The following is a 23,477-nucleotide window of genomic DNA, read 5'->3' on the forward strand; positions in this document are numbered from 1 at the left end:
CTTTTGTGACCGTGGTTCTGGTGATAGTCTGACCTTCCTAGCCTTTGTGGTGCTTTTTCAGTCGCTTGACTTAGCCTCTCCCCTGGGGCTCCCGCGGGTCCCTGCTGATGTTGCTCGAGGGCAGAAGCAACTTCCTAGGCTGGGCAGCATGCTGCCTCTGGGTGGACGTGGGAGTCTCTGCACACAGGACCAAGGGCTTCCCAGGCTGGGTGTTTGTTTTATACCCCTGCCTCTGAGAGGTGGAACATTTCAGCATCACCACCAGGTGTGTGGAGTGTGGCTCCTGTGCTGGTGTCCACCCCTCCCCTCAGCTGGATGGCTTCCCTCAGTGGGGAGAGGAGTCCCATGACCAGTGGGGAAGGAGAGTGCCTCCTAAGCCAGATGCTGGTGATGGTGGTCCCACTTGCTGGATTACCCTGGTGCAGGGTGTGTCTAGTTTGTGGGAGGGTGTCTCAGGTCCGCCCGATGGGGAAGGAGAGTGCCTCTGGGCTGAGTGCTCTCTTGCTGTTGTCCCTGCCTGCTGGTTGTTAGTAGGGCTTGGGCTCACCTGGGGTGGTAGGTGGGACTCCCACTCGATGCAGGCCAGAATAAGTGTACCTGGGTTGCCTCTGTTGCTAGGCAGGGAGTCAGGAAGCACCAGGCCTGGGTCACCTCCTATTGGATGGGGGTCATAAGAACACCCTGTTGCTGTGTTGGTCCTCCAGTCCTGGGGCTCCAAGCCAGTTTGCCTTCCTCTTCCACCTTTCAGAGTCCTCCTTTGTCTCTTGGGTCCTCTCCAGGGTTTGTGATTGTGCTTAGAGGAGGGGAGCAGGGAGAGACAAGTCTGTGCCGTTTTGTCCTGGCCAGAAATTCCTTCTGGCTGCTTGAAAAATCTTCTCTTTGTCTTTGGATTTCATCAGTATTCCTGTGAGTTCTTTGGTCTGTAGATGTCTTTTTTTGAATCCTGCTGGCATTTTGTAGTGCTTCTTGAGACTATGGTTTCATGAGTTTTACAAGTATTGGAAGATTCTCATCCATTGTATGTTTACTGTTTCTGCCCCATTTTTTCTTCTCCTTCGTGGGCCTCCAGTTACATTTCAGTGGCATAGGGTATGTTACTTATCTTCTCTACTCTTAATTTCCATTCTTCTATCTCATTGTTCTTCATTCAGGATGCTTTAATTCTCTTATCTGTATCTAATCTGTTCATCAGTCCATTGTATAAAGTTAAATTTAGTTACTATGTTTTTCTGTTCTATAACTTTTCTTTCTTCTCTTTTCTTTTTACCTTTCTCCTCTGACAACCAAAATGAACGAAAACTTGTTTACCTCTCTCTCAACCCCAACAGTCCTAAATCAACCCGCCACAATCCCAATTATCCTGTTCCCCGCCATGCTGGTCTTAGTCTCTAAACACCCCATTAATAATCGACTAGCTACCATTCAACAAAACCTGACTCAACTCACCCTAAAACAAATAATAATAACTCACAACGCTAAGGGACAAACCTGATCTTTAATACTAATATCCCTAATCACATTTATTGCTATAACAAACCTCTTAGGACTTCTGCCTTACTCATTCACACCAACCACCCAACTTTCCATAAACCTAGCCATAGCAATCCCCCTATGAGCAGGCACAGTAATAGTAGGACTTCGCTTTAAAACCAAAAACTCCCTAGCCCACCTCCTACCACAAGGCACACCCACACCCCTCATCCCCTCTTTTTTCCTTTCTCCTTTTCTTTCTTCCTGCCTTTCCTGCTCTTTTCTTTTTCTCTTTTCTTTTCATTTTTTTCTTCTTTCTTTCCTCTCCTCTCTCCTTCTCATCCCTCTTCTCTTCTCCTCTCTTCTTTTCTTCTTTCACTGTCTTTCTCTCTCCTTCTCTTCTCTCTTTTTTTCTTTCGACAGGATCTCATTCTGTCTCCCAGGCTGGAGTGCAGTGGTGCAGTCGTGGCCCACTGTAGCCTTGAACTCCTGGGCTCAAGTGATCCTCCAGCCGCAGCTTCCTGAGGAGCAGGGACAACAGGCAGGTTCTACCTTGCCCGCCTAATTTGTAAAGCTTTTTGTACAGATAGGGTCTTGCCGTGTTGCCTAGGCTGGTCTCAAACTCCTGAACTCAAACGATCTTCCTACCTTGGCCTCTGAAAGTATTGAGATTATAGATGTGAGCCACTGTGCCCAGCCTAGGATTTCTGATTTGTTCTTTTTTTTTTTTTTGAGACAGAGTCTCTCTCTGTTGCCCAGGCTGGAGTACAATCGTGCGATCTTGGCTTACTGCAACTTCTGCTTCCCGGGTTCAAGAGGTTCTCCTGCCTTAGTCTCCCGAGTAGCTGGGATTACAAGTGCGTGCCACCACGCCTGGCTAATTTTTGTGTTTTTAGTAGAGATGGGGTTTCACCACGTTGGCCAGGATGTTCTCGAACTCCTGACCTCGTGTTCCGCCCACCTTGGCCTCCCAGAGTGTTGGGATTACAGGCATGAGCCACTGTACCTGTCCATGATTTGTTCTTTTTTGAAAAATTTATTTATAGAGTTGGGTCTTGCTATGTTACCCAGGCTGGTCTCCTGGGCTCAAGTGATCCACCTGCCTTAGCTTTCCAAAGTGCTGGGATTCCAGGTGTGAGCCACCACACCCAGCCTGTTTTGTTCTTTTTCTAATCTGTCAAGTTCTTTTTTCTTCTTCTTTTGATTTTTTGTAATTTCTACTTTTCTGTCCAAAATTTTAATTGTGTCTTTTTTGTTGCCATTGTTTGAAGCATGGTAACTGAAAGTTTATGGCTGGTATCTCAAGTTGTAGGGTCCTGCGGGCCTGTTTCATCACCTTTGGTCTCCAGCAGTTTGTTATGAAGTGTCTGCACGTGGTTTTCTAGGCTTCCTGAGCCTGTAAATGGTTGTCTTTCACCAGATTTGGGGAGATTTGGGCCATGTTTATTCATATACTTTTTTGCACCAACCTTTTCTCTACTGACACAGTGTTGGAACTTTTGACATCATCTCATACTTGCCATTTTATCCCATCAGTTTCTTCTCTCTGTTCTTCAGATTGGGATTGTTTCTGTTGATCTATTTTCAGATTCACTGACTCCTCTGTCGTCGCCATTCTGTTGAGCGCATCCGGTGAATTTTAGGTTGCCATTGTACTTTTTAGTCCTGAAATTTTTGTTCTAGTTTTTAATTTCTCTACTGAGAACTTCTATTTTTTCATATATTTTAAGAGAGTGTATGTAGCTTTACCTCATGGAACTTATAATAGCTGTTTTAAAGTCTTTGATAACTAACATCTGGGTCATTTTGGGGTTGGCCTCTGTTGGTTTTCTTTTCCCTTGAAAATTGGTCACATTTTCCTTGTTCTTTGTTGAATAATTATGGATTGGGCTCTGGACATTTTGAACATCATGCTGTGAGACCGGTTTCTGGGTCCTGTTAAAGTCCTTTGGATAATGTTGATTTTGCTTTGCAGCTGGGTTGCAATAAAGCCCATTGGGTTCAGCCCAGGAGTCCGTTTTGCTGTCATGGGTGGTGGCTGCAGTGTTGGTTCAGCTTTCACAGCCTTGGCCTGTGGCCCCAGGCTTGCCCAGGGCACACACAGCTCAGGAGTCAGCCCGGATCGTGCAGGCTCATGGCGTGTCTCTGGGGATCCCTCTCCAGCTCTCCTTTTGTGGATTCCCTCCACACTTTCTGGCTCCGAGGAACCCTTCTTCCTCAGCCACTGCCTAGAAAGATGGGGCTTTTCTCCTTCCTCACCCCACGCCTGGGCTTCCCTGTTTCCGCTGCTTGTGCCGCTACTGCACAGCTCTGTGACTGCAACCGGCTGGGTCAGGCTGGGAGAGAAAAGTGGGAGCCCTCAGGATTGCCCCTCCAGCTTGTAGGGTCCCCTTTTCCTGGTCCTCTGGCCAGAGAAAGACAGGGTTTCTCTCCGAGCCTGGCTGTCTGGGGCTGCCCTCAGGTCCAGCCAGGGCAGGAAAGAGAAAATGAACCTGAGGAGTCCCCCGTTTCGGGTTCCGTCTTTAGGATGGACCCTCCTCCCCAATGTGCCTGCTGTGGCTTACTTTCCAGAGTCCTTAGGTAAGTGTTTGTCTCTTGCCTAGAGTTTTTAGCTGTCGTCAGCGGGACAGAGGGGCTGTCTTGAACTGTCTTCATCTTGGCAGACTTCAGGAGTCTGGGAGCTTGCTTCTATTACTGTTTCTGCTGGCGTTTGCTCATGATGTCTTGTCATTTTGCTTAACTGACCATTGTATGTGAAAGATTTGGAAATAATCTGAGGCCTAAGATGTCCTCTTTTCCCAGGGGCAGTGTCCGTCGACTTTCAGTGGTCCTTTTAGAGACAGGAACAGATCTGGTCATCCCACGCGAGGCCCTGGTGGAGGTGCCTCAGAGCTGTGCTCTAGTCCCCCTGAGGCTGGGCTGCTTCAAGTTCGCTCCTGCTCCTGGGTGCGGCCCTTCAAGTTTCCCACCCAGAGTGTGCGGTAGGTGTCACTGGGCAGGCCCCGGAGTCCAGATTTTGTCCTTAGAAAGGTGCGGTGCCAGAAACGCAGCCTGCCATCTTTACCACCTCTCCGGGGATGGACCACTCCTCCCAGGCACCCTCGGGGGAGAGCGTGGTCCAGGAAGCGGGGCGGGTTCTCTGGATTGCGTCTTCTTCCTGAACTTGGCCTGGTGATTCCTCACCACCCGGTTGGGCGACCAGAGCCCCCCGCAGGTGTGGATTGTGTGTGCGGAGGCTCTGTGGGTATGAGGTGTGTGTGTGTGTGTGTGTGTGTGTGTGTGTGTGTGTGTGTAGCCTCCTGCAGGTGTGGATTGTGTGTGCGGAGGCTCTGTGGGTGTGAGCTGTGTGTGTGTAGCATCCTATGGGTGTCAGTTGTGCGTGCGGAGCCTCCAAGGGTGTGGGTTGGGCGTGTGGAGCCTCCGCGGGTGTGAGCTGTGTGCACCGTCCTGCTGTGTCTGCCACTGGGGCTTGCTGGCCTAGCGTGGGGTCCACTGTGCCTGGAAGGAGGCTTCCTCCCACCCCGTCCCGAGGGGCCTCCCATGCTCCTTTGCCCACATTTGCTCCGTGCTTCCTTTCCAGGCTCAGGCTGTGCAGTTTGTGTTTCAGTTGCAGTGGCTGTGCCCCTTGGGGGTCTCGAGATTTCTTTGTGAGCTTGGGGGAGTGAGCTACGGGTGGGAGCTTATGGGGAGAGAACCTGGTGCCAGCACCTTTCCTGATGGGTTTCTGAGGTGTGAATGAGGATGGCCGGCCAGGCCTCAGGTGCAGAACCTCTGGCCTTAAGAGTTTGTGCTCCGCTCTTACGATCCCATGCCCTCCCACGGCCTCTCAGAAGAGCTCAGGGGAAGGAGGAGGAGGGGCTATGAGGGTTGCCCCTTAGTGTCTGCCTCCCGGCCCATTGGAGTCACTGCCACTGTGCTCATGAGATGGCCTAGGGCGGCTGCTGGCAGGCGGGCTCTGCGGCCCCTCCAACCTCTCCTCACCAGCACATGGCCTCTGCTCCAGGCTTGGTCTTTCTCCACACTGGGGCTTCCCTTTGCTGAGAGTTCTCTGAGTTTCTGGGAGTGTTTTGTTTCGTTCAGGCTTCTGCATGTGCTTCTTGGGGCATTGTTCCACAGTCACTTTGGATTCCTTGTCAGTCAGTCCCAACCTTGGGGATGTTGCTTTTTCTCCTGGGTGTTGCAGGTTTTCCTGTGGGTCTTTCTTTTTTGTCAAGGAGCTTTGGGTTGTGTGTTGGGCATTTGGAATATTGTATTTGGAGGCCACGGGTCCTGTTGGAAGCCTGAGATGTTGGTTTGGTTTGTTCCAGCAGGTAGTCCACCCAGTTACGTCGAGTCTGCAGGCCCCGGCCTGCCTTCTGGGGGCTACAGTTGAGCGTGGGTTTCATTTTCGGTCTTTGTCCTGCTGCTCTGGCTGGGCTGCAGGCTGTGGCTCTCAGAGTGGCTGCTGTGCCACTGTAGTTGTTTCAGGAGTGGCCAGGATGTGACGCAGATTTAAAGGGTCCCTCTCTCCAGCCCCCTGTTCTCTGGGACCCTCTCCCCTCCCTGGGAGGGGAGGAACCTGAAGGTTCCTGAGGGTCTCCCTTCCTGGCCTTCTGGCTGGAAGCCAGGTCTGCACCTGAGCCTGGTGTGGCGTGGCCGGGCCAGCGCCCTGTGGGGTGCGCGCTTGTCTGTGCACCTGGTGCTCCGCTGTTGAGGTGCCGTTTGTGACTGGTTGTCCCTGGGTGGGGGTCAGGTGGTCTTGGCCCTGTGGGGACCATTACATCAACTTTTCTTATCCTTCTGTCTGGCCCCTCCAGGATGGAGCTGGGGCATGGACCACTGGTTGCTTTTACCTCGAGTTGGAATTATTTCCGTTGGCTCCTTACATCCAAACAGGAAGAGTATCCACGTTTTCCAGGTGTAGATGCTCACAGCCACCTTTGGGGCCTCTGTGGAGGTGACTCTCTCAGTGTCAAATGCTGATAGCCAGTCCGCCCATGGGGACATTCTGGGTGAGTTGGTCTCAGCTCCCAGGTGGCTCAGACAAGCAGCAGAGCAGAGACTCACTGTCCTGCACATCTCGGGGCTGTGCCTGGCATTTGCAGTGGTCTGATCTCTTTTCCTGGGGCTGAGTTGGAGGCTGCGGGAGGAGCTGGCTTTAGGTTGGGCCGTGGCCACAGTTGTGGCACCTGCCAGAGGGGTCTTTGCCGTGTGCCGCCATGGAAGAGCCGGCGGTTGGCGTGGGCACCTCCTCCCGAGCCCTGTGCAGGTGCCGCGGGAGGGCTGCCGTCGACAGATGGCCACTTCCTCACCTGCCCTTTCATCCTCATTGCAATAATAGTGACGGAAGGAATAACAGCTGAGACTCCCGTTTGCGTCCATGGAGCTTAGGCTCAGCTGGCGCAGGGCGGGAGATGGACCCTTTCATAGTTCGGAATGGACAGGTAGGGGGCCAAGGTTCAGAGGGTCCAGTAGGAGGCCGAGCTAGGACTCTGGGCCAGGTGGCTTTGCTGGGCCCTGCCCTTGGGAGACCCCAGCGCTCCACCTCCTACTCTCCGTCAGCTGCCACCCTTCTGAGTTCCTCCTGCACTTGGTGTTGACCCCACTGCAGACTGGTTAGAGTCTTCTGACCCCTTCCCAGGGGCCTTTCTTTGCAGCTCCCACTGAGGCCTGCCCCGTAGCAGTCCGGCAGCCACCGCAAATGTGCTGCTCATGGGTACTGATGCAGCAGTCCGAGGAGTGACAGACAGCGCTGCCACCCTGACAGTGCCGTTGCCGACTCAGTCTCTAGTCTCTGTGGGTCCCTGCCCTGCCCGTGTCCTTGTTTGACTTTCACTCTGCCCCCTGTAGCCACACTTCTCCCTACTTCCTCCAAGCCGGGCCCTCCCACTCAGCAGATGCCCTGTCTCCTGCTTAACGTAGTAAGACAAACTGCAGGTGCTGATGGGCCGCCCACCCCTTCCCTGCGTCTGTACCCTGACCCAGTGGAAGACGCGGCCCCGCCTGGGCCCCGTGTCCCTCCCCTCCGCCTCCCGAGGGGCCTCCTTCCTCAGGAGCAGCCCCCTCCTCTTCAGCCGCTCCCGTTGATTGGGTTTTCTTTTCGTCAACATTTCTCCAATCCTTAAAACAGACACATCTCTTTTGACCACACTTTCCTCTCAGAGCAGAGGCATAATTCCCGCTATCCTCACTTCCTTCCTTGTGTGCCTGCGGCCGTCTCTTCACCAGTTCTCAGAATGCTCTTCTTGAGGCTGCCAGCTGAGTCTGGCGGGCTCTGTGGTATTCATGCATGCATCCTTCTGAGCCTTCCCAGTTGCTCGCTGCCCCTTCAAAACCTTCTCCTGTGGCCTTGGCAGCACCATGTTCTGGCCCCGCCCCGCTCTTGGTTCACTTGTCTGTTTTTTTGGCTTCTCTCCCGACGTCTGTCCTGTGGGCTTGGTGTCCTCAAGTTGCCTTGACCAGCTTCTCCCACCGTGCCCGGCTCTCACTGGATGACTCGTCCCCCTGGGCATCAATGGCTGTGTATATGTAATGGGTTCCAAACCACGTCTCCAGCTGGTCCTTTTACTCTAGTGCTTCCAGTCTCCACGCCTCCCCGTTGGAAAGCTCCCTTTGGGTCCCACAGGCTCATCTCTCCTGTCCCCGACTGCCCTCCTCCTCCACGCTGCTGGTTTCCTGTATTAGGAAAAGGGACCGTCCTGCTCCAGGCTGGCAGGAATTACAAGTTTGGTGTCTTTGTCGTACTGCATCAGGCACAGGCCTGCTGCTAACGCCTCCTTGGTGGTGGCGCCCCTTCCCGGGGCTGCCTGCCTGTGTCAGCCTCCATTGTCTCTCCTGGCGATGACCACAGCAGCCTCCTGAGTCCAGGCTCATTCTCCAGTCTTGTTTACAGGGAACTCTAGCAGATGGGGTCTCCTTGTCCTCTGGCTTCTCTGACCCCCTTACTTGACGTGGTCTCGTTCCATTCCTTGTGTGCCTGCCTAAGCCTGTCTCGCTCTGCTCACAGATCCCACAGTGTCCAGTTCCTCCTGGTGCAGGCATGCATAAAAACCTGGTGAGTTAATGAATGAAACATCCAGTTTGCCTCTCCTGTGCAATTCTGAACTGTTGTCATTTGCTAAAATTCTCTTAACAGGTTCATTTTCATGTTTTTGTCTCCCTCTCTCCTACCCACCCCCCTGCTGGCTGCTTCCTTCCCTAAGAAATTTATCCATCTGCACATCCCACTGCCCCCCTGCCCTACTCCTCAGTGCAGGACTGGTGTCTGTTGCACCTCAGTCCCCCAGCACTCATCCTGTGTGACATCCCTCCGTATTGCGTGGAAATTACCTGTTGACTTTTCAGTTGTCTTACGAAGCTCAGCCTGAGAACACTGACTTTATCTCTTTCTGTTTGACTCCGTGACATTTTTGTGCATTTTCTGGCTAACATGGGTACTTATAATTGTCGAATGAATGTGTATTAATTCTGACAGTCTTACTAGTTTGTAGAAACAACAACAACAACAACAACAAGAAACTACTAGAAGTACATTGAAGGCATTAGAAGGTTTTTTTTTTTTAGTAGGTATTGATTTTGATAGAACATTAAACGTTCTAGAACTGTGCACATCCAACTCTTGCAGTAGCTGCCTTCATTGAAGCCGGTTACTCATGGACAAGTTCAGTATCTGAGGGCAGAACTGCCATGGGCAGGGCCATGGAGGAGCGTGGCCACTGTCACCCTGTGGGGGGTCTGGCCAGGGTCTTCCTTAGGTCGGATGGGAAGGAGTGACATACAGTTAGGAGTTAGCTTCACCACTGTCTGAAGCTTTTATCTTTAGGAAGTGCGTCGTTTGCCTTTAACTCTCATTTTCCTACATCTGAAATTGATGTGAATTAGTTGTGTTATGCATATTCATATATGATTCAAAAAGGTGATTATATGAATCACTTTATATTGATTAATTTTAAAAGTGGGCCACCCTATGGCAAACGTTTCTACTTGGTAGATTGTAAAAGAGAAACTTAAATCAGAGCCGTGGTTGCTTTTTCCAGCCTAGCCAGGTTTCTGGATCTGTGACGTAGGCTCCGCCATTCTCCCTGGGGCTCACTCTGTTTCCATCGAAGGCCAGCCCTCCACTTACGTGCCTCCTCTGCATAGAGCCATCACTCTGAGGGGTCCCCGGGGGACTTTCTCCTCAGCTGTGCCAGTTTCTGGTCTCCTAGGGGGGCTGCATCACAATTGTCCAAGTGGGAGGAGAGGGTGACTTGGACCAGGCTGGTTAGGCTTGAGGTGCCCCCAGACATCTGCATGAAGATGTCAGGTAGGCAGTTCAGGGAAGTGGTCGGGGCCAGAACTGTACATTTGGGGATGACTGTGTGTCTGTGGTATTTCTAGCCATGAGACTGAATCAGGTCATTAGAGAGGAGATAGGAAGTGCCCCTTCCAGTATTTGGGGAAATGGGGGGCAGCTGGCCTAGGAGATGGGGATGGAGCGGGCAGTGAGATCAGGAGACAGAGGCCAGGTGTCCCGAAAGTCAGGAGAAAGGCAGCTCCCTCCAAGAGCCCTGACTAGGTGGGCTGCTGGTGTGGTCAGTTGAGTAAGAGGAAGGCTGAGAGTGACTGTTGCATCTTTCCCCCAGCAGCCGGTGTGAACTGCTGCAAACGTTGTCAGGTTATGGGATCCCTCGCTCAGTGCCCTCCCCTGACTTCCCTCCACGACCCATGGGTGCACGCTCCACAGGGCGCCTGTCCCTGGCCACCTTGCTCCTGTTTCCTGGGACGTCTGAGGCGTGTGCAGGGCAGCTCTGTGCGCACCTCTGCTGGTCGGCTTTCCCTGAGCAGTTTGTAAGGGAAGCAGAAGTCTCCCGCTGTGCTTGGCGTGGGGTTCTGTTCCTTGTGTCACTGCTGGGCTCTGTTGTATTTCCAAAGTTCCGACGATTTCAGACTAGGGGGCTACTCGACGTGGTCAGCAAGTATAGGATGTGAGTCTGTTAACGTCTGCTAAGCCAGCCTGCCATAGCTGGAGCCCTGTCCGCCCCTGGGTTGCCGTGGTGACCTAATCATCGTGTACAATGGTGCTTAAAACAAAAATGCTGTGTAAACGGTGGCTGCTGCCATTTAGAAATAAACCAGCTGTGAGGTGCTCAGATTGTGGGGAAATGACCAGACTCCACGGGACCATAATGAAGTGACTCAGAGCTCAGGAAAACAGTGAAGGAAGCCAGAAGAGATGGCAGCAGAGAGAGAGAGGGGTGCTGTGGGGACCATGGCCACAGCTGGTTCTTCCCCGGGGAAGAGCTTAGGAGAGCTTGGCTCTGAGCTCAAGACAGGTTTGTTAGTGTCCCCTTGAACGCCTCTAGTGTTACCGGTTGTCTCAATACGAGGAATCAGTGGGGTTTCTTCACGAGCTGTTCTGTGGAGATGGTAGTCCTTTCTAAACTCTGTGGAGGTGGGAGTGTCTGCACCTCCTGGCAGATTGTTGAGCATGGGGCACATTAAAGACCTGGGGGTCACATGTTTCCCAAAGGCATCTGACCGTAGAGACGTCCCTCGTCCTCCGTCTTCAGTGGGACAGCCGTTGACGTCTTGTGAGACAGTGTGAGGGGCATAGTGGCACGGCTAGAAAACTGGGTGAGGCCAGCCATGACACATTCAGTGTCCTGTGTGTATGCTGCTCCTGTGGTGTTTGTGTGGGAGGTGGCGTATGTTGCAGCCGGAAGTATACAGTAGGCTCTCTGGATCAGATTGTGTAGGTTCAGGCTGGTCTCTGCCTCCTGTGGCCTTCAGCAAGTCACTTACTTTCTCTGTGCCTCAGTTTCTCATTTGTAATGTGTGGATGGTAGTCCTCATTTGAGGGCACTGCAGTGGCAAGATTAAGTAGCATAGTTCATGTCAAGAATTTGATGCTGCCTGGTCCAAAAATGGAAAAAGGCTGATTGCTGCTGCTGCTGTGTCGTTGTCATGGTTACAGTGGCACCACGCCTGCCTGGCTGCCTCTTCTGTAAAGACCATGGGTGTCCAGCCTCTGTTATTACTTCCGATTTTCATGTCAGAAAGAGGATGCTGGACTCTCTCCCTGGGCTGATGCTGGCCATGCCCACATGCCCTCTCTGCTGGTGTCACCAGGCACTACATGGTCCTCGCCTGTGCTGGTTTCCCCTCAGCCCCATTAACACCCTCAGGGCTCCCATGCCTACCTTCTTACTACTCTTAAGTTAGGACAGTTGTCCATTGAGGTCAAGTGGTGGAGGTCACAAAATGATTTCAGTTGTCTGTGTTCACAGAGTAGGCTGAGATGCTACAGTTGCCTTTGTAAGCACAGAAGACAACAGAATTATTGAGACACCTGGAGTCTTTTCATGTTGTTAGTTGCCCATTTAATCAATCAATCAATCAATTAATTTTTTTGAGACTTGGTCTCCCTCTGTTGCCCAGGCTGGAGTACAGTGGTACAGTGATAGTTCACTGCAACCTTGAACTCCTGGCTGAAGCAATCCTCCTGCCCCAGCCTCCCAAAGTGCTGGGACTACAGTGGCACACCACTGCGCCCAGCCATTCTCCTTTTCTTGATTGTGCCTTTTGTCTGGGATTGCACTGGAAGGGGCTCCCATGTGGGCCCTTGTCGTGGTGCTGCTCAGGACGCATGTGGATCTTGTATGTCATGCTCACCTGGTCATCCCCTCCCTGTCTTAGATAACATCCCCGAGGACCTCAGAGACCCTTTCTACGTTGACCAGTATGAGCAGGAGCACATTAAGCCGCCTGTTATCAAGCTTCTCCTGTCCAGCGAGCTGTACTGCCGTGTCTGCAGCCTCATCCTGAAAGGGGACCAGGTGGCCGCCTTACAGGGACACCAGTCTGTCATCCAGGCCCTGTCCCGGAAAGGGATCTATGTGATGGAGAGTGATGACACCCCCGTGACAGAGTCCGACCTCAGTCGCGCACCCATAAAAATGGTGAGTGGTCTGCGGTGGCCGCCCCCAGGGGCCATCCTCTGGAGCTGTGGGCTCTCGTGTGGCGCACCTGGCGCGTGGATGGTGTGAACACGGTGTGCAGCGAGGTGGTGGAGACCCGTGCTTTTGCACACTGTCGTTCCTTAGGAAACTGCATCTCTTTTAAAGCACATGACTGTTGTGGAGGATGGGGAGAAGAGAGCTTCCACTGAGCCCTTTTTCTCATTGGGAATGCTCTGTGAATGCTGAGATTGGAGTGAGGCGTATTCATACAGATACTTGAGGCAGACTCTATACAGGTGAGAAATGTGATTGTCGCGCCCATTCTGTTAGGTTGTTTCATGCTAAAATAACTCAGTCTGCCTTTTTCTCCCCCAAGTATCCCGCCCCCATCTTTCTCTGAAGGCTTGCTCCTGGTGTGCCTTTTGCCTGGGTCAGGGCCATTCTCGGTGCCTCCTGCACTGCCTTTGTTTGGTTGCTCCCATGGCATTCCGGCTGAGACCGGGTGCCATGCGGTGGGTGAAGAGAGTGTTACTCCTGTCGTGAGGAAGCTGCACTAAGTCGTGGTGCAGCTGTAGCAGGTAGAGCTCTGGACTAGGAGCCTGAGCCCTTTGATGGGCAGTTGGCCTGGGACAGGTCTCCTGTCTGCCTTCCCACAGCCATGACGTGGGAATCGCATTGCCTTTCCTGGGAGTCCCACAGGGCTGTCGAGGAAATAATAAATGACAGTGTGAGACAGTGCACCATGGGCCGCAGGGCTGGCCTGCCTGCCTGAGAACGGACTTCTGTTTCCTAGCGGTCTCGAGGGTTGGCCAGAAATGCCAGGCTTGAAATAGTGATGGTGAGGGGGAGGCAGGTCTCAGATCTGAGTATCTCTTCAGATGGAAAGGGCGAGGGATGAAGAAATTAGGCCAGGATTCTGAGTGTGAGCAGGTTCTCTGCATCAGAACCTGGTAAGAGGGGTGGGTTTGAGGGATTATAGCTGCTGCCTCTGCCCCTAGAGTGCCCACATGGCGATGGTGGACGCCCTGATGATGGCCTACACTGTGGAGATGATCAGCATCGAGAAGGTGGTGGCCAGTGTCAAGCGCTTCTCAACGTTCAGTGCCTCGAAAGAACTTCCGTACGACCTCGAGGACGCCATGGTGTTCTGGATCAACAAGGTGAGTGCCCTGCCTAGATGTGGCGTGTGACTCTGCTCCTGTGTCTGGTCCCCTTTTCACTTGAGAGCAGCACACTTTGTCATGCTGAGACCCAGCTCTTCATTCGGGACAAATCATATTTTGTGTCCAGAAATGTGTCTGCTGTAGTTAAAAAGAAGCAAAGCAAGCAGACGTTGTTCCCGCAGGCCGAGAGTAGAGGGTGATGCGTTTGTGTCTGAAAATGCAGCACATGTCAGTGATTTAAGTGCCTTAAAAAAATTTTTTTTTTGAGACAGGGTCTCACTCTGTCCCCCAGGCTGGAGTACAGTGGCACAATCGTGGCTCACTGCAGCCTTGACCTCCCAGGCTCCAAGTGATCCTCCCGCCTCAGCCTCCTGAGTAGCTGGGATCACAGGCACGTGCTACTATGCTTGGCTAATTTATTTTTTATTTTTATTTTTATTTTTAGTAGAGATGGAGTCTCACTCTGTTGCCCAGGCTGGTCTTGAACTCCCAGGCTCAAGCAGTCCTCCCTCTTTGGCCTCTTAAAGTGCTGGGATTACAGGAATGAGCCACCACACCCGGCCAGTGAATAATTTCTTTTTATTTTCATAGTATGCACCTACATGCAATAAAGGAAATTATCAAAATGCCTTCTAAAGGCATTTTGATAATTAAGAAAAAAACATGGCATTTTCCCAAACGCTATTTTCTCCTTTTACATTTAGAAGCTCATAGTGTAATTTTTAATACAATATATGTGAAGAATGTTTATTTTTAGTAGTGTAATTATTTATAGGGTTACTTTACCAGAGGTTTTGGTTAGTAAGCATCCTGTTATATATGTAAAAAGGTGTTGAAGTTTGTGTGTTAACACAGCGAAGGAACTAGAGGATTGTGTGGCCTGTGTAAGGCTATATTAGTGCACCTGAGTAAGAGGCTCACGCGGGATGGCTCTGGAGTTACTGATGGTTAGCTTGCACACGCAGAGCCAGGCCAGTGCTCCATCTGCTGGTTCCCTGGAAGGCCCCTCTGTCTCTGTGACAGGCGGGTCTTTGTCAGGAGTTGGCAGAGGTTTGTGCTTTGACTTTTTCTAAGACAGTTGCTCTGCTTTTTAGCTGTTTTCCTCCCCAAGCTTGGGGTTGGGGAAGCAGGTCTTACATTTGCTTATCCTGCAGTGAGGTGGGGACAGAAAGCCACAGGGTTTTCTGGGACTCACTGGAGCCTCTGGGCCCTAGTTCAGATTGGGGTGCCAGTCAGTACCATCTCCGCCCCACTCTGCCTCTGCCCATGAGGACGCCTCTTGGTGGCGGGCGCCGTGTCTTACTCATCCCTGGCTCTCACCTGACAGCGTGCGTGTGGGAAGTGCTTGCAAGAACTCTGTGAAAAATGGTGTTCAGGACTAGTTCACGTTTCCAGAGGACCCTGAGCTTTGGGGACGCTCCTGTATCCTAGCCGAAGCTTCCTGTGATCAAAAGTCAAATTTTAGCTTTTCTTTAACATCTTTTATCGATTTTTTCCTTATATTAGAAATGACATAGTTATAGAAAATATAGAAACTATGGATGAGCAAAAAGAATAAAATGTAAATTACCCATAATCTTACCACCTATGCAAATGGTTAACATTTTGGTAAAAATTCTGGTAGTTTTTCTTTTTTTGTATGTGTTATATAGGCCTGCAGCCCAGTGGGGAGCTTACTGTACGTTCTGTCGTGAGCCACGTTTCTACTTGGTGCGGTACGGTGCAGTGAGTTTCTGCCCATTGGCCAGATACTTGATGCCAGCCGTTCCAGTGACTCCCCCGTGGCCCTTCTGTGATCTCAGTGTTGCTGGAGGTCAAGTTGTCCCTTCTCTGTCTGTGCAGTAGTCTCTGTCCAGCCACGATGATTTCCCTCAGGCCGCGTTCGTGCGAGGGGAATGGTTGTTCCTATTTAAGGACTTTTTTTTTTGTTTGCTTGCTTTTTTTTTTTTTTTTTTTGGCCAAATCTGATCCTAAAGATTGTAACATTTTCCTTCCTATTAGTTTGTGTAGCTGTCTTTTCCCATGTCTTCCCATATCTTGGACATTATTAAAAATTACTTGCCCATTTGAGAGGTTAAAAATAGTGTCTTTTTCTATGGTAAAGGCATAGAAAAACTTAATTCTGGGTAAAGTTGCAGTTTAGAAAATAGAGCATCTGTCTGACTCCTTACCCTACTTCTCTGGTGAATCACTTGTTCGTTATTTTGCCCGTGTTTCTCTGGGCAGGAGAGTATGTTTATTTTTCTTTGCCGTATTTCTTTGGGCAGGAGGGTATGTTTCTTTTTCCTTTGCTTGGTCACGTTTTTCATATTTGCTGTGCATTTATAAGTGACTTTTCAGGCTGTTGCTGGCCTCTGTGTTTCTGTGGACTTGGCAGATAAATAGAAGGTAGTCTCCTTGTAACCCAGAGGCATCATTTTCCTTCCATGCTATTCTCGTTTCTACTGTTTCTACCTCCGTATTTTAAAGAAATACATTGTATTTCCGGCTCCTGACTCCTCATTTGTGGACATGATCTACTGAGGTAGGATTGTGACAAACAGCAGTTACAGTGGCCCTCCATTGCCCTCCTCCTCATTCCCCTGTGGTTGCACTGACAGCTTTGGACACATTCACGGTCAGACTTGATGTTCCTGTGGTCAGGCACCATTTTCACAGCTCATGTGCCTTTCCTTGTATTATGCTTTGTTTTTCCTGGAGTTAATATTTGCTTTAGTTTTCATGACCTTTTCTTTTTTCTCATGCATTAGTTACATTTGTATTCAGTGTTTTCCATGTTTTACTGTTTTCTTGGCATTTCCATATGAATTTAAGTTTCTTACGTTAGTGGTTTCTGCTTGTGTGACTTTCTCCTGGGTGTGAGTCCTCAGTGCAGGACGCGATGCCGGCTGAATGCTTCCAGAGCACCTTTTGCAGTGTGAATGCCCGGGTGTGTAGGAAGCACCAGTTCCCCGAGCAGCCTCTCACCCGCGCTGTGTTCCTAGGCACTCTCCGTGATGGGTTCTCAGATGCTTCACTGGCTTTGAGCTGTGCCCCAAAGCTTACACTGTGCAGGTGGGTTTTCTCCCCACTGGAAATCGCTGCACGTTTAATAAGCTTGGGGCGGTTGGTATGATTTCCATAAGGGTGAGTTTTTTCTCCAGCGTCAATTCTTTGATGCATAAGGTCTGAATTCCTTGTGGGCGTAGGTGCCGTGTTTCCAGGATGCCTGCTGTGCGCAGCTGCATTTGAGTGCGGGCTTCAGCTTCTCACAGCCACACCCGGGTCCCTCCCTCCTCGGGTTTGGCTCTGTGGCGTCCTCTGCAGCAGCTGTGGGGGAATGGCCACGTTCTCAGTCTCTGTGGCGTCCCTCTGGGACTGTGTCCTGCCCCTGCCTGCATGGTTTCTGCTCCGGCCACCTGCGTGTCTGCCATCCTGAACTTTCCTCCCTTCACCTCTGCTCCAGGCCGCTCACCCGCCTCCTCCTGGCCGGGGTCCCCACCCCGGGTGCAGGAGCCTTCCTGCCGTCTGAGGAAAGGCTGATGCTGTGCATTTCCGTGACCATTTCTGAGAGAGCTTCTGAAGGAGCCTTCCTCCACCTTTCCTTGGTGATTGTGTAACTAGATGGAAGCCCTTTCCCCAGCTTGAGGGGGTTGCCCAAATGTCTTCTGTCTTCCAGGCTGAGGAATCCGCTACTGTGTGGGTTCCCTGTCCTGTGTGTGACCCGGATGACCTCACTCAGGTTCTCCTCCTTCCTGGGTGCTCTGAAGTTTCACCGTGAACCACCTTGCAGGGGCTCTTTTTATCTTTTTATTGATGCCCAGCCAGTTGTTGTCTCTTTCTCTCTGTTTTTTTTTTTTTTTTTTTTTGGAGACAGAGTCTCGTTCTGTGGCCCGGGCTGGAGTGTAGTTGTGCCATTGCGGCTCACTGCAGCCTGACCTCCCAGGCTCAAGCAATTCTCCCACCCCAGCCTCCTGAGTAGCTGGGACTACAGGCATGCACCACAGTGCCTGGCTGATTAAATTTTTTTTTTTTTTTAAATTAGAGACGTGGTCTTGCTATATTGCCCAGGCTAGTTTTGAACTACTGGGCTCAAGCAATTCTCCTGCCTTGGCTTCCCAAAATGGTGGGATTACAGGTGTGAGCCATCACTCCTGGCCTCTTTTTGTCTTTTTTTTTTTTTTTTTAAAGACAGCTGTACTGAGATGTATTTTATATGAAGTCAGTGGATCTGTTTCCTTGAGGTTTGATAAGCAGTCGTTTGTTTAGCATTTGCCACGATCAAGGTAATGTTTCCATCACCCTCAACAAGCTCTTCCATGGTCCTTTGCAGTTAATCCTCTACCCCAATGCAGGTAACTACTCATCTGCCTTCTTCACTGTGGATTGGTTTTGATAAAAGTGAAGTTGTGTGGCACGTGCTCTTCTTGTGTTTGACTTCTTCCAGTGAACCAAGTGTTTCTGAGACTGGCGCGTGGCGCTGCGTCTGTCGGAAGTTCTGCTGGAGCTTGGTGGAGTTCCGTCGTGTGCATACCCTGGTTCGTTTATCCGTCCACCTGTTGACGGACACTTGGGTTGTTTCCAGTTTTTGCCGATTTTGAATAAAACGACTAGGGACATTTGTGTGCAAGTCTCTGTGTGCAGATATATTTTTATTTCTCTCTCTCTTTTTTGTTTTTAGACGTAGTCTCACTCTGCCGCCCAGGCTAGAGGGTCAGTGGCGAGGTCTCGGCTCACTGCACCCTTCGCCTCCTGGGTTCAAGCAGTTCTCTTGCCTCAGCCTCCGAGTAGCTGAGATTACAGTTGCCTGCCACCACATCTGGCTAATTTTTGTATTTTTAGTAGGGACGGAGTTTCACCATGTTGGCCAGGCTGGTCTTGAACTCCTGACCTCAGATGATCCACCCATCTTAGCCTCCCAAAGTGCTGGGATTACAGGTGTCAGCTGCTGTGCCCAGCCATATTTTTATTTCTTTAAGTAAAATTTAGGGTCATGTGATGAGTGTATATAACTTAATATAAGTATGTGTAAGTTCAATCTTCAGAATAAATGGCCAAAATGTTTTCCAGTGATTGTAGCATTTAGAACCTCACTAGCAAGATAGAATTCCAGTTGCTCTACATTTGTTATCGTCCGTCTTTTCTCTTTAGCCCTTTGAGTGGATGTATAACTGTCTCTCATTGTCGTTTTAATTTGTGTTTTCCTAAGATGCTTGTCTCCATTCTTTTGTGAGGTGCTTTTTCAAATATTTTGCCCAGTTTTTAACTGGGTTGTCTTATCAAGTTGCAAGAGTTTTTAGAAATGTATATATTGAGAATCAAGTGCCTTGTCAGATGTGTGTATCGTGAAGATCTTCTCCCAGGCTGGCCACCTTTTTGTTTCCTTAACAGTGTCTGTTAAAAAGCAAAGGTTGGCAGGGTGTGGTGGTTCACACCTGTAATCACAGCACTTTAGGAGGCCGAGGCGGGCAGATTGCCTGAGGTCAGGAGTTCAAGACCAGCTTGGCCAAAAGTGGTGAAACCCTGTCTCTACTAAAAATACAAAACTAGTCAGGCGTGATGGCGGGCGCCTGTAATCCCAGCCACTCGGGAGGCTGAGGCAGGCAAGACTTGAGCCAGGGAGGTGGAGGTTGCAGTGAGCTGAGATCATGCCACTGCACTCTAGTCTGGACGACAGAGCAAGACTGTGTGTCAAAAACCAAGCAAAGGCTTTTAAAGTTTTCTTTGTAGCCTGATTTATCAGTATTTCCTTTTATGGTTTGTCCTTTTGTGTCTTAGAGAAGAAATCTTGACCAACTCCAAGGTTGTGAGGAGTTTCTCCTATGTTTTCTTCTAGAAGTTTTATTGTTTTAGCTCTTACTTTTGCCTCTATGACCCATTTTGAGTTCATTTTTATGAATGATGTGAGGGAAGGGTTGAGATTCATTTTTTTCTTTATATAGATAGCAATTCTGAAACCATTTATGGAAGAGATTTTTCTTTCCTTATTGAATTACTTTGACAGCTTTGTTGAAAATCAGTAAACCACATATATGTGAGTCTGTTTCTGGATTCTGTTCTGTTCCGCTGATGTTTGTGTCTGGTTTATAGGAATACTTGTAATTGGACAATGTTAAGTCTTCCAGCCATATCCTTTGTATTAAAAAATAATTGTTTTTGGCTGGGCGTGGTGGCTCACACCTGTAATCTCAGCGCTTTGAGCGGCTGAGGTGGGTGGGTCACTTGAGGTCAGGAGTTCAAGATCAGCCTGCCTAACATGGTGAAACCCCATCTCTACTTAAAATACAAAAAACTAGCCAGGCATGGTGGTGCATGCCTGTAATCCTAGCTACTCGGGAGGTTGAGACAGGAGAATCTCTTGAACCTGGGAAGCAGAGGTTGCAGTGAGCCGAGATCATGCCACTGCACTCCAGCCTGGGTGACAAGAGTGAAACTCCGTTTCAGGGGGAAAAAAAAAAATTGTTTTTACTATTCTAGGTCCCCACAGACATGCTTGTATCGCTCATTTTGTGTAGACTTGACAGCTTCACAGCTTCTCTCAGCCATGTTTCATGGTTTTTCAGGGTAACGTTTTGTGTATAGTTTAACTTTATTCTCTTTTGTGTTTTGGATTCTGTTATAAATGGTGTTCTCCTAATTTCATTTTCCAGTTTACTAGTCTGTAGAAACGTAATTAATAATTTGTATATTGACTTTATATTTTGTGACCTTGCTCAACTTATTTGTTCTAGTGACATTGAGAAAATTCCTTAAGATTTTTTACGTATGTGATCATGTTGTCTGTGTATAAAGTCATTTGTATTGCTATTTAAGGTGTATGCTCTTTTTTAATTATAAAGGATTTTTTTCCCCTTATTGCACTGTTTAGTACCTCAGGTAGAATGTTGAATAGAATTGGTGAAAGAAGACATTTTTGTTTGTACTTAATCTTAGGGAATAAAGATTTACTGTATTAACCATTGAAATGATGAATGTTGGTTGTAATTTTTTTTCATCGGTGCCCTTTATTAGGAGTTCCCTGCCCCTGTGCCCCCTCTTTTTTTTTTTTTTGAGACATGGTCTCACCCTGTGGCCCAGGCTGGAGTACAGTGGTATGATCATAGCTCACTGTAGCCTCATCCTCCTGAGCTCAAGCAATCCTTCTGCCTCAGCCTCCTGAATAGCTGGGACTACAGGCACACACCACGACGCCTGGCTAAGTTTTTTTTTTTTTTTTTTTTGAGACGGAGTCTCGCTCTGTCGCCCAGGCTGGAGTGCAGTGGCCAGATCTCAGCTCACTGCAAGCTCCGCCTCCCGGGTTCCCGCCATTCTCCTGCCTCAGCCTCCTGAGCAGCTGGGACTACAGGCGCCCGCCACCTCACCCGGCTAGTTTTTTCTATTTTTTTAGTAGAGACGGGATTTCACCATGTTAGCCAGGATGGTCTCGATCTCCTGACCTTGTGATCCGCCCGTCTCGGCCTCCCAAAGTGCTGGGATTACAGGCTTGAGCCACCGCGCCCAGCCCTAAGTTTTAAAACAGTTTTTGTAGAGGGGATTTTTGCCATGTTGACCAGGCTTATCTGGAACTCCTGAGCTCAAAGGATCCGCCCACCTCGGCCTCCGACCCCTGGCCAGGAGTTCCCTTCTGTTTTGAGTTTGCTTAGGGTATTTTTTTCACGAATACATATTGAATTTTGTCAGATGCCTTTTCTGTATTTATTGAGATGATTATATGGCTTTTCATTTTTAGTGTGTTGATACAATGATTTATGTTAATTGATTTTCAGATGTTGAACCAGCCCTTCCATCCCCAGGACAGATACAAATTGGTTGTGTTTATTATTTGTTTTGTATATTGATGGATCCTATTTGCTAATGTATTGTTGATGATTTTCGTGTCAATGTTCTTGGCAGATACTGGTCTGCAGTTTTTTTTCTCATAATGTATTTCTCTTGTTTTGGTGTCAGAGTAATGTTGGGCTAAAAAAGTGAGTTGGGAAGTATTAATAAGGTAAAAGGAAATTAAATATTAAATTCACTGGTAAAGCAATCTGGAAGTGGAGTTTTCCTAGAAGATTTTAATTATGAATTTAATTTCTTTAATATGCATATGATAATAGATTTTCTATTTAGCATTGTGTCAGCTTTGGTAATTTGTGACTTTCAAGGGGGTCAGTTTTATTTAAGTAGTTGAATTCATTGGCATAAGGTTTGTATTTCTTTATTTTCCTTTTAATATACCTGCGATCTCTAGTGACAGAGTCCTGTTTGTTTCCTGAGGTTGGCAATTTCTTTTATTTTTCTTTACGTTGATTAATCCGATTTATCAAGTTGATTAATCTTCTAAAAATCTGCTTTTAGTTTTTATTTTCTCTATTTAATACTTAATTTCCTTTTACCTTTATTATTATTTTCTATTCTGGGTTTAATTTGTTCTCCTTGTCTAATTTTTTAAGGGAGGAGTTAGTTATTGAAGCCGTTTTTCATTTTTAAGACAGGTATTTTAAGCTGTTGATTCCTCTCTAAGCAGTGCTTTAGCTGTGCGTTATATATTTTTATAGGCCATGTCTTTCATCATTCTCTTTAAAATATTTTGTTTCTCCTGTGGGTTCTTGTTTTATCACTGGGTTATCTAGAAGTCGGATGTTTAACTTCCAAACACTTAAAGAGAGGTTCTAGAGAGCTTTTTGTGTTGTGATTTCTGGTTTAATTCTGTTGTCAGGGAACATACTCTGTGTGATTCTCAACCTTTTAAGTTTATTGGGACTTAGGGTCCGCCACGTGCCTTCCATTGCAGAATGTTTAATATGCGTTTGAAAAGAATATTCTGCTGTTTGAAGGTAGCGTGTCTTCAGTGTCAGTGCAGATTGGTTGCTGGTGGTGGTTGCGTCTCCTTCACCGTTTTCCTGTTTTTGGTCCTATTAGTAGGTTAATCTGAGAGGAGGGTGGAAGGTCCTGAGCTGTGCGCTTGTAACCTGCCGTTTGGTTCTGTCAGTTTTTGCTTTGTGTGTTTTCAAAGTCTGTTATGTTTACACATATTCATGTTTTTGATATTAGTTGATGAATTAACCCTTTTGTCATTATGAGATGTCGCTTTTTATCACTGGTGATAATCGTTGTCCCAAAAGTCTACTTCATTTAATGTGGATGTGGATTCAAGAGTGCTTGTGAATAGTGGCTGCACGGTGTGTTTCATTCCTTTCACTTTTAACCTCTCGTTGTCTTTCTCTTTAAAGTGAATTTTTTGTAGATGCTGTATAGTTGCTCTTGCTTTTTTATTCATCTGATAATCTCTTGGAGTGTTTAGACCAACTGCATTTAATGTGATTATCCATAAGGCTTGGTTTTACCATCTGGTCTGTTTCTGTTTATCTCTTTTCTTTTTCTTTCCTCTTTTAAGGCTCATTTTGGATTTTTTTTAGTATTCCCTTTTATCCTCCAGTATTGTGTAGGGGTTGCTTTAGGGTTCCTGTCTGCATCTTTAGACCATCGCAGGCTGCCTGCAAGTCAAAGTGATGCCACTGCACAAATAGAAGATGGGTCTTTTCCTTGCTGACCTTTGTGTCACTGTTGTCATTCATTTTGCTGCAACCCCAGCTGTGCTGTTATGGCTTTCTTTTGTCTTTTAAAGTATTTAAAAATTGAGAACAAAAGTCATTAATATTTATCCATATAATTTTCATTCTTGTTGTTCTTAATTCCTTTGCATACATCAAGAGTTTCACACATTTTGGTCTCAGGACCTTTTCTTTTTTATTTTTCTTTTTATTTCTTTTTTTTTTTGAGATAGAGTTTCGCTCTTGTTACCCAGGTTGGAGTGCAATGGCGTGATCTCGGTTCACTGCAACCTCCCCCTTCTGGGTTCAGGCAGTTCTCCTGCCAGCCTCCGGAGTAGCTGGGATTACAGGCGCCTGCCACTATGCCCAGCTAGTTTTGTATTTTTAGTAGAGATGGAGTTTGTCCATGT

At 48.5% G+C, this 23,477-nt stretch overlaps 1 protein-coding gene across 27 annotated transcripts in view; it reads left to right on the forward strand.

The window, feature by feature from the left end:
- The window catches only part of CAMSAP1 (calmodulin regulated spectrin associated protein 1), a 100,883-nt gene that overhangs the window by 13,273 nt on the left and 64,133 nt on the right, over nucleotides 1-23,477 (forward strand). For 12 of the 27 annotated variants that reach the window (XM_074016023.1, XM_074016022.1, XM_074016026.1 and 9 more), the window contains 2 exons: nucleotides 12,127-12,389; nucleotides 13,388-13,549. The exons of 3 other annotated variants lie outside the window; for them this stretch is intronic. In XM_074016023.1, coding sequence (XP_073872124.1) covers nucleotides 12,127-12,389; nucleotides 13,388-13,549 — 425 coding nt within the window. Of the gene's footprint in view, nucleotides 1-4,272; nucleotides 4,452-8,320; nucleotides 8,504-12,126; nucleotides 12,390-12,578; nucleotides 12,686-13,387; nucleotides 13,550-23,477 lie in introns of those variants that run through there. 12 more of the 27 variants (XM_074016030.1, XM_074016031.1, XM_074016038.1 and 9 more) reach the window with 4 other exon arrangements.

The sequence above is a fragment of the Macaca fascicularis genome, chromosome 15, assembly GCF_037993035.2.
Source record: "Macaca fascicularis isolate 582-1 chromosome 15, T2T-MFA8v1.1".
Lineage (NCBI taxonomy): Eukaryota > Metazoa > Chordata > Mammalia > Primates > Cercopithecidae > Macaca > Macaca fascicularis.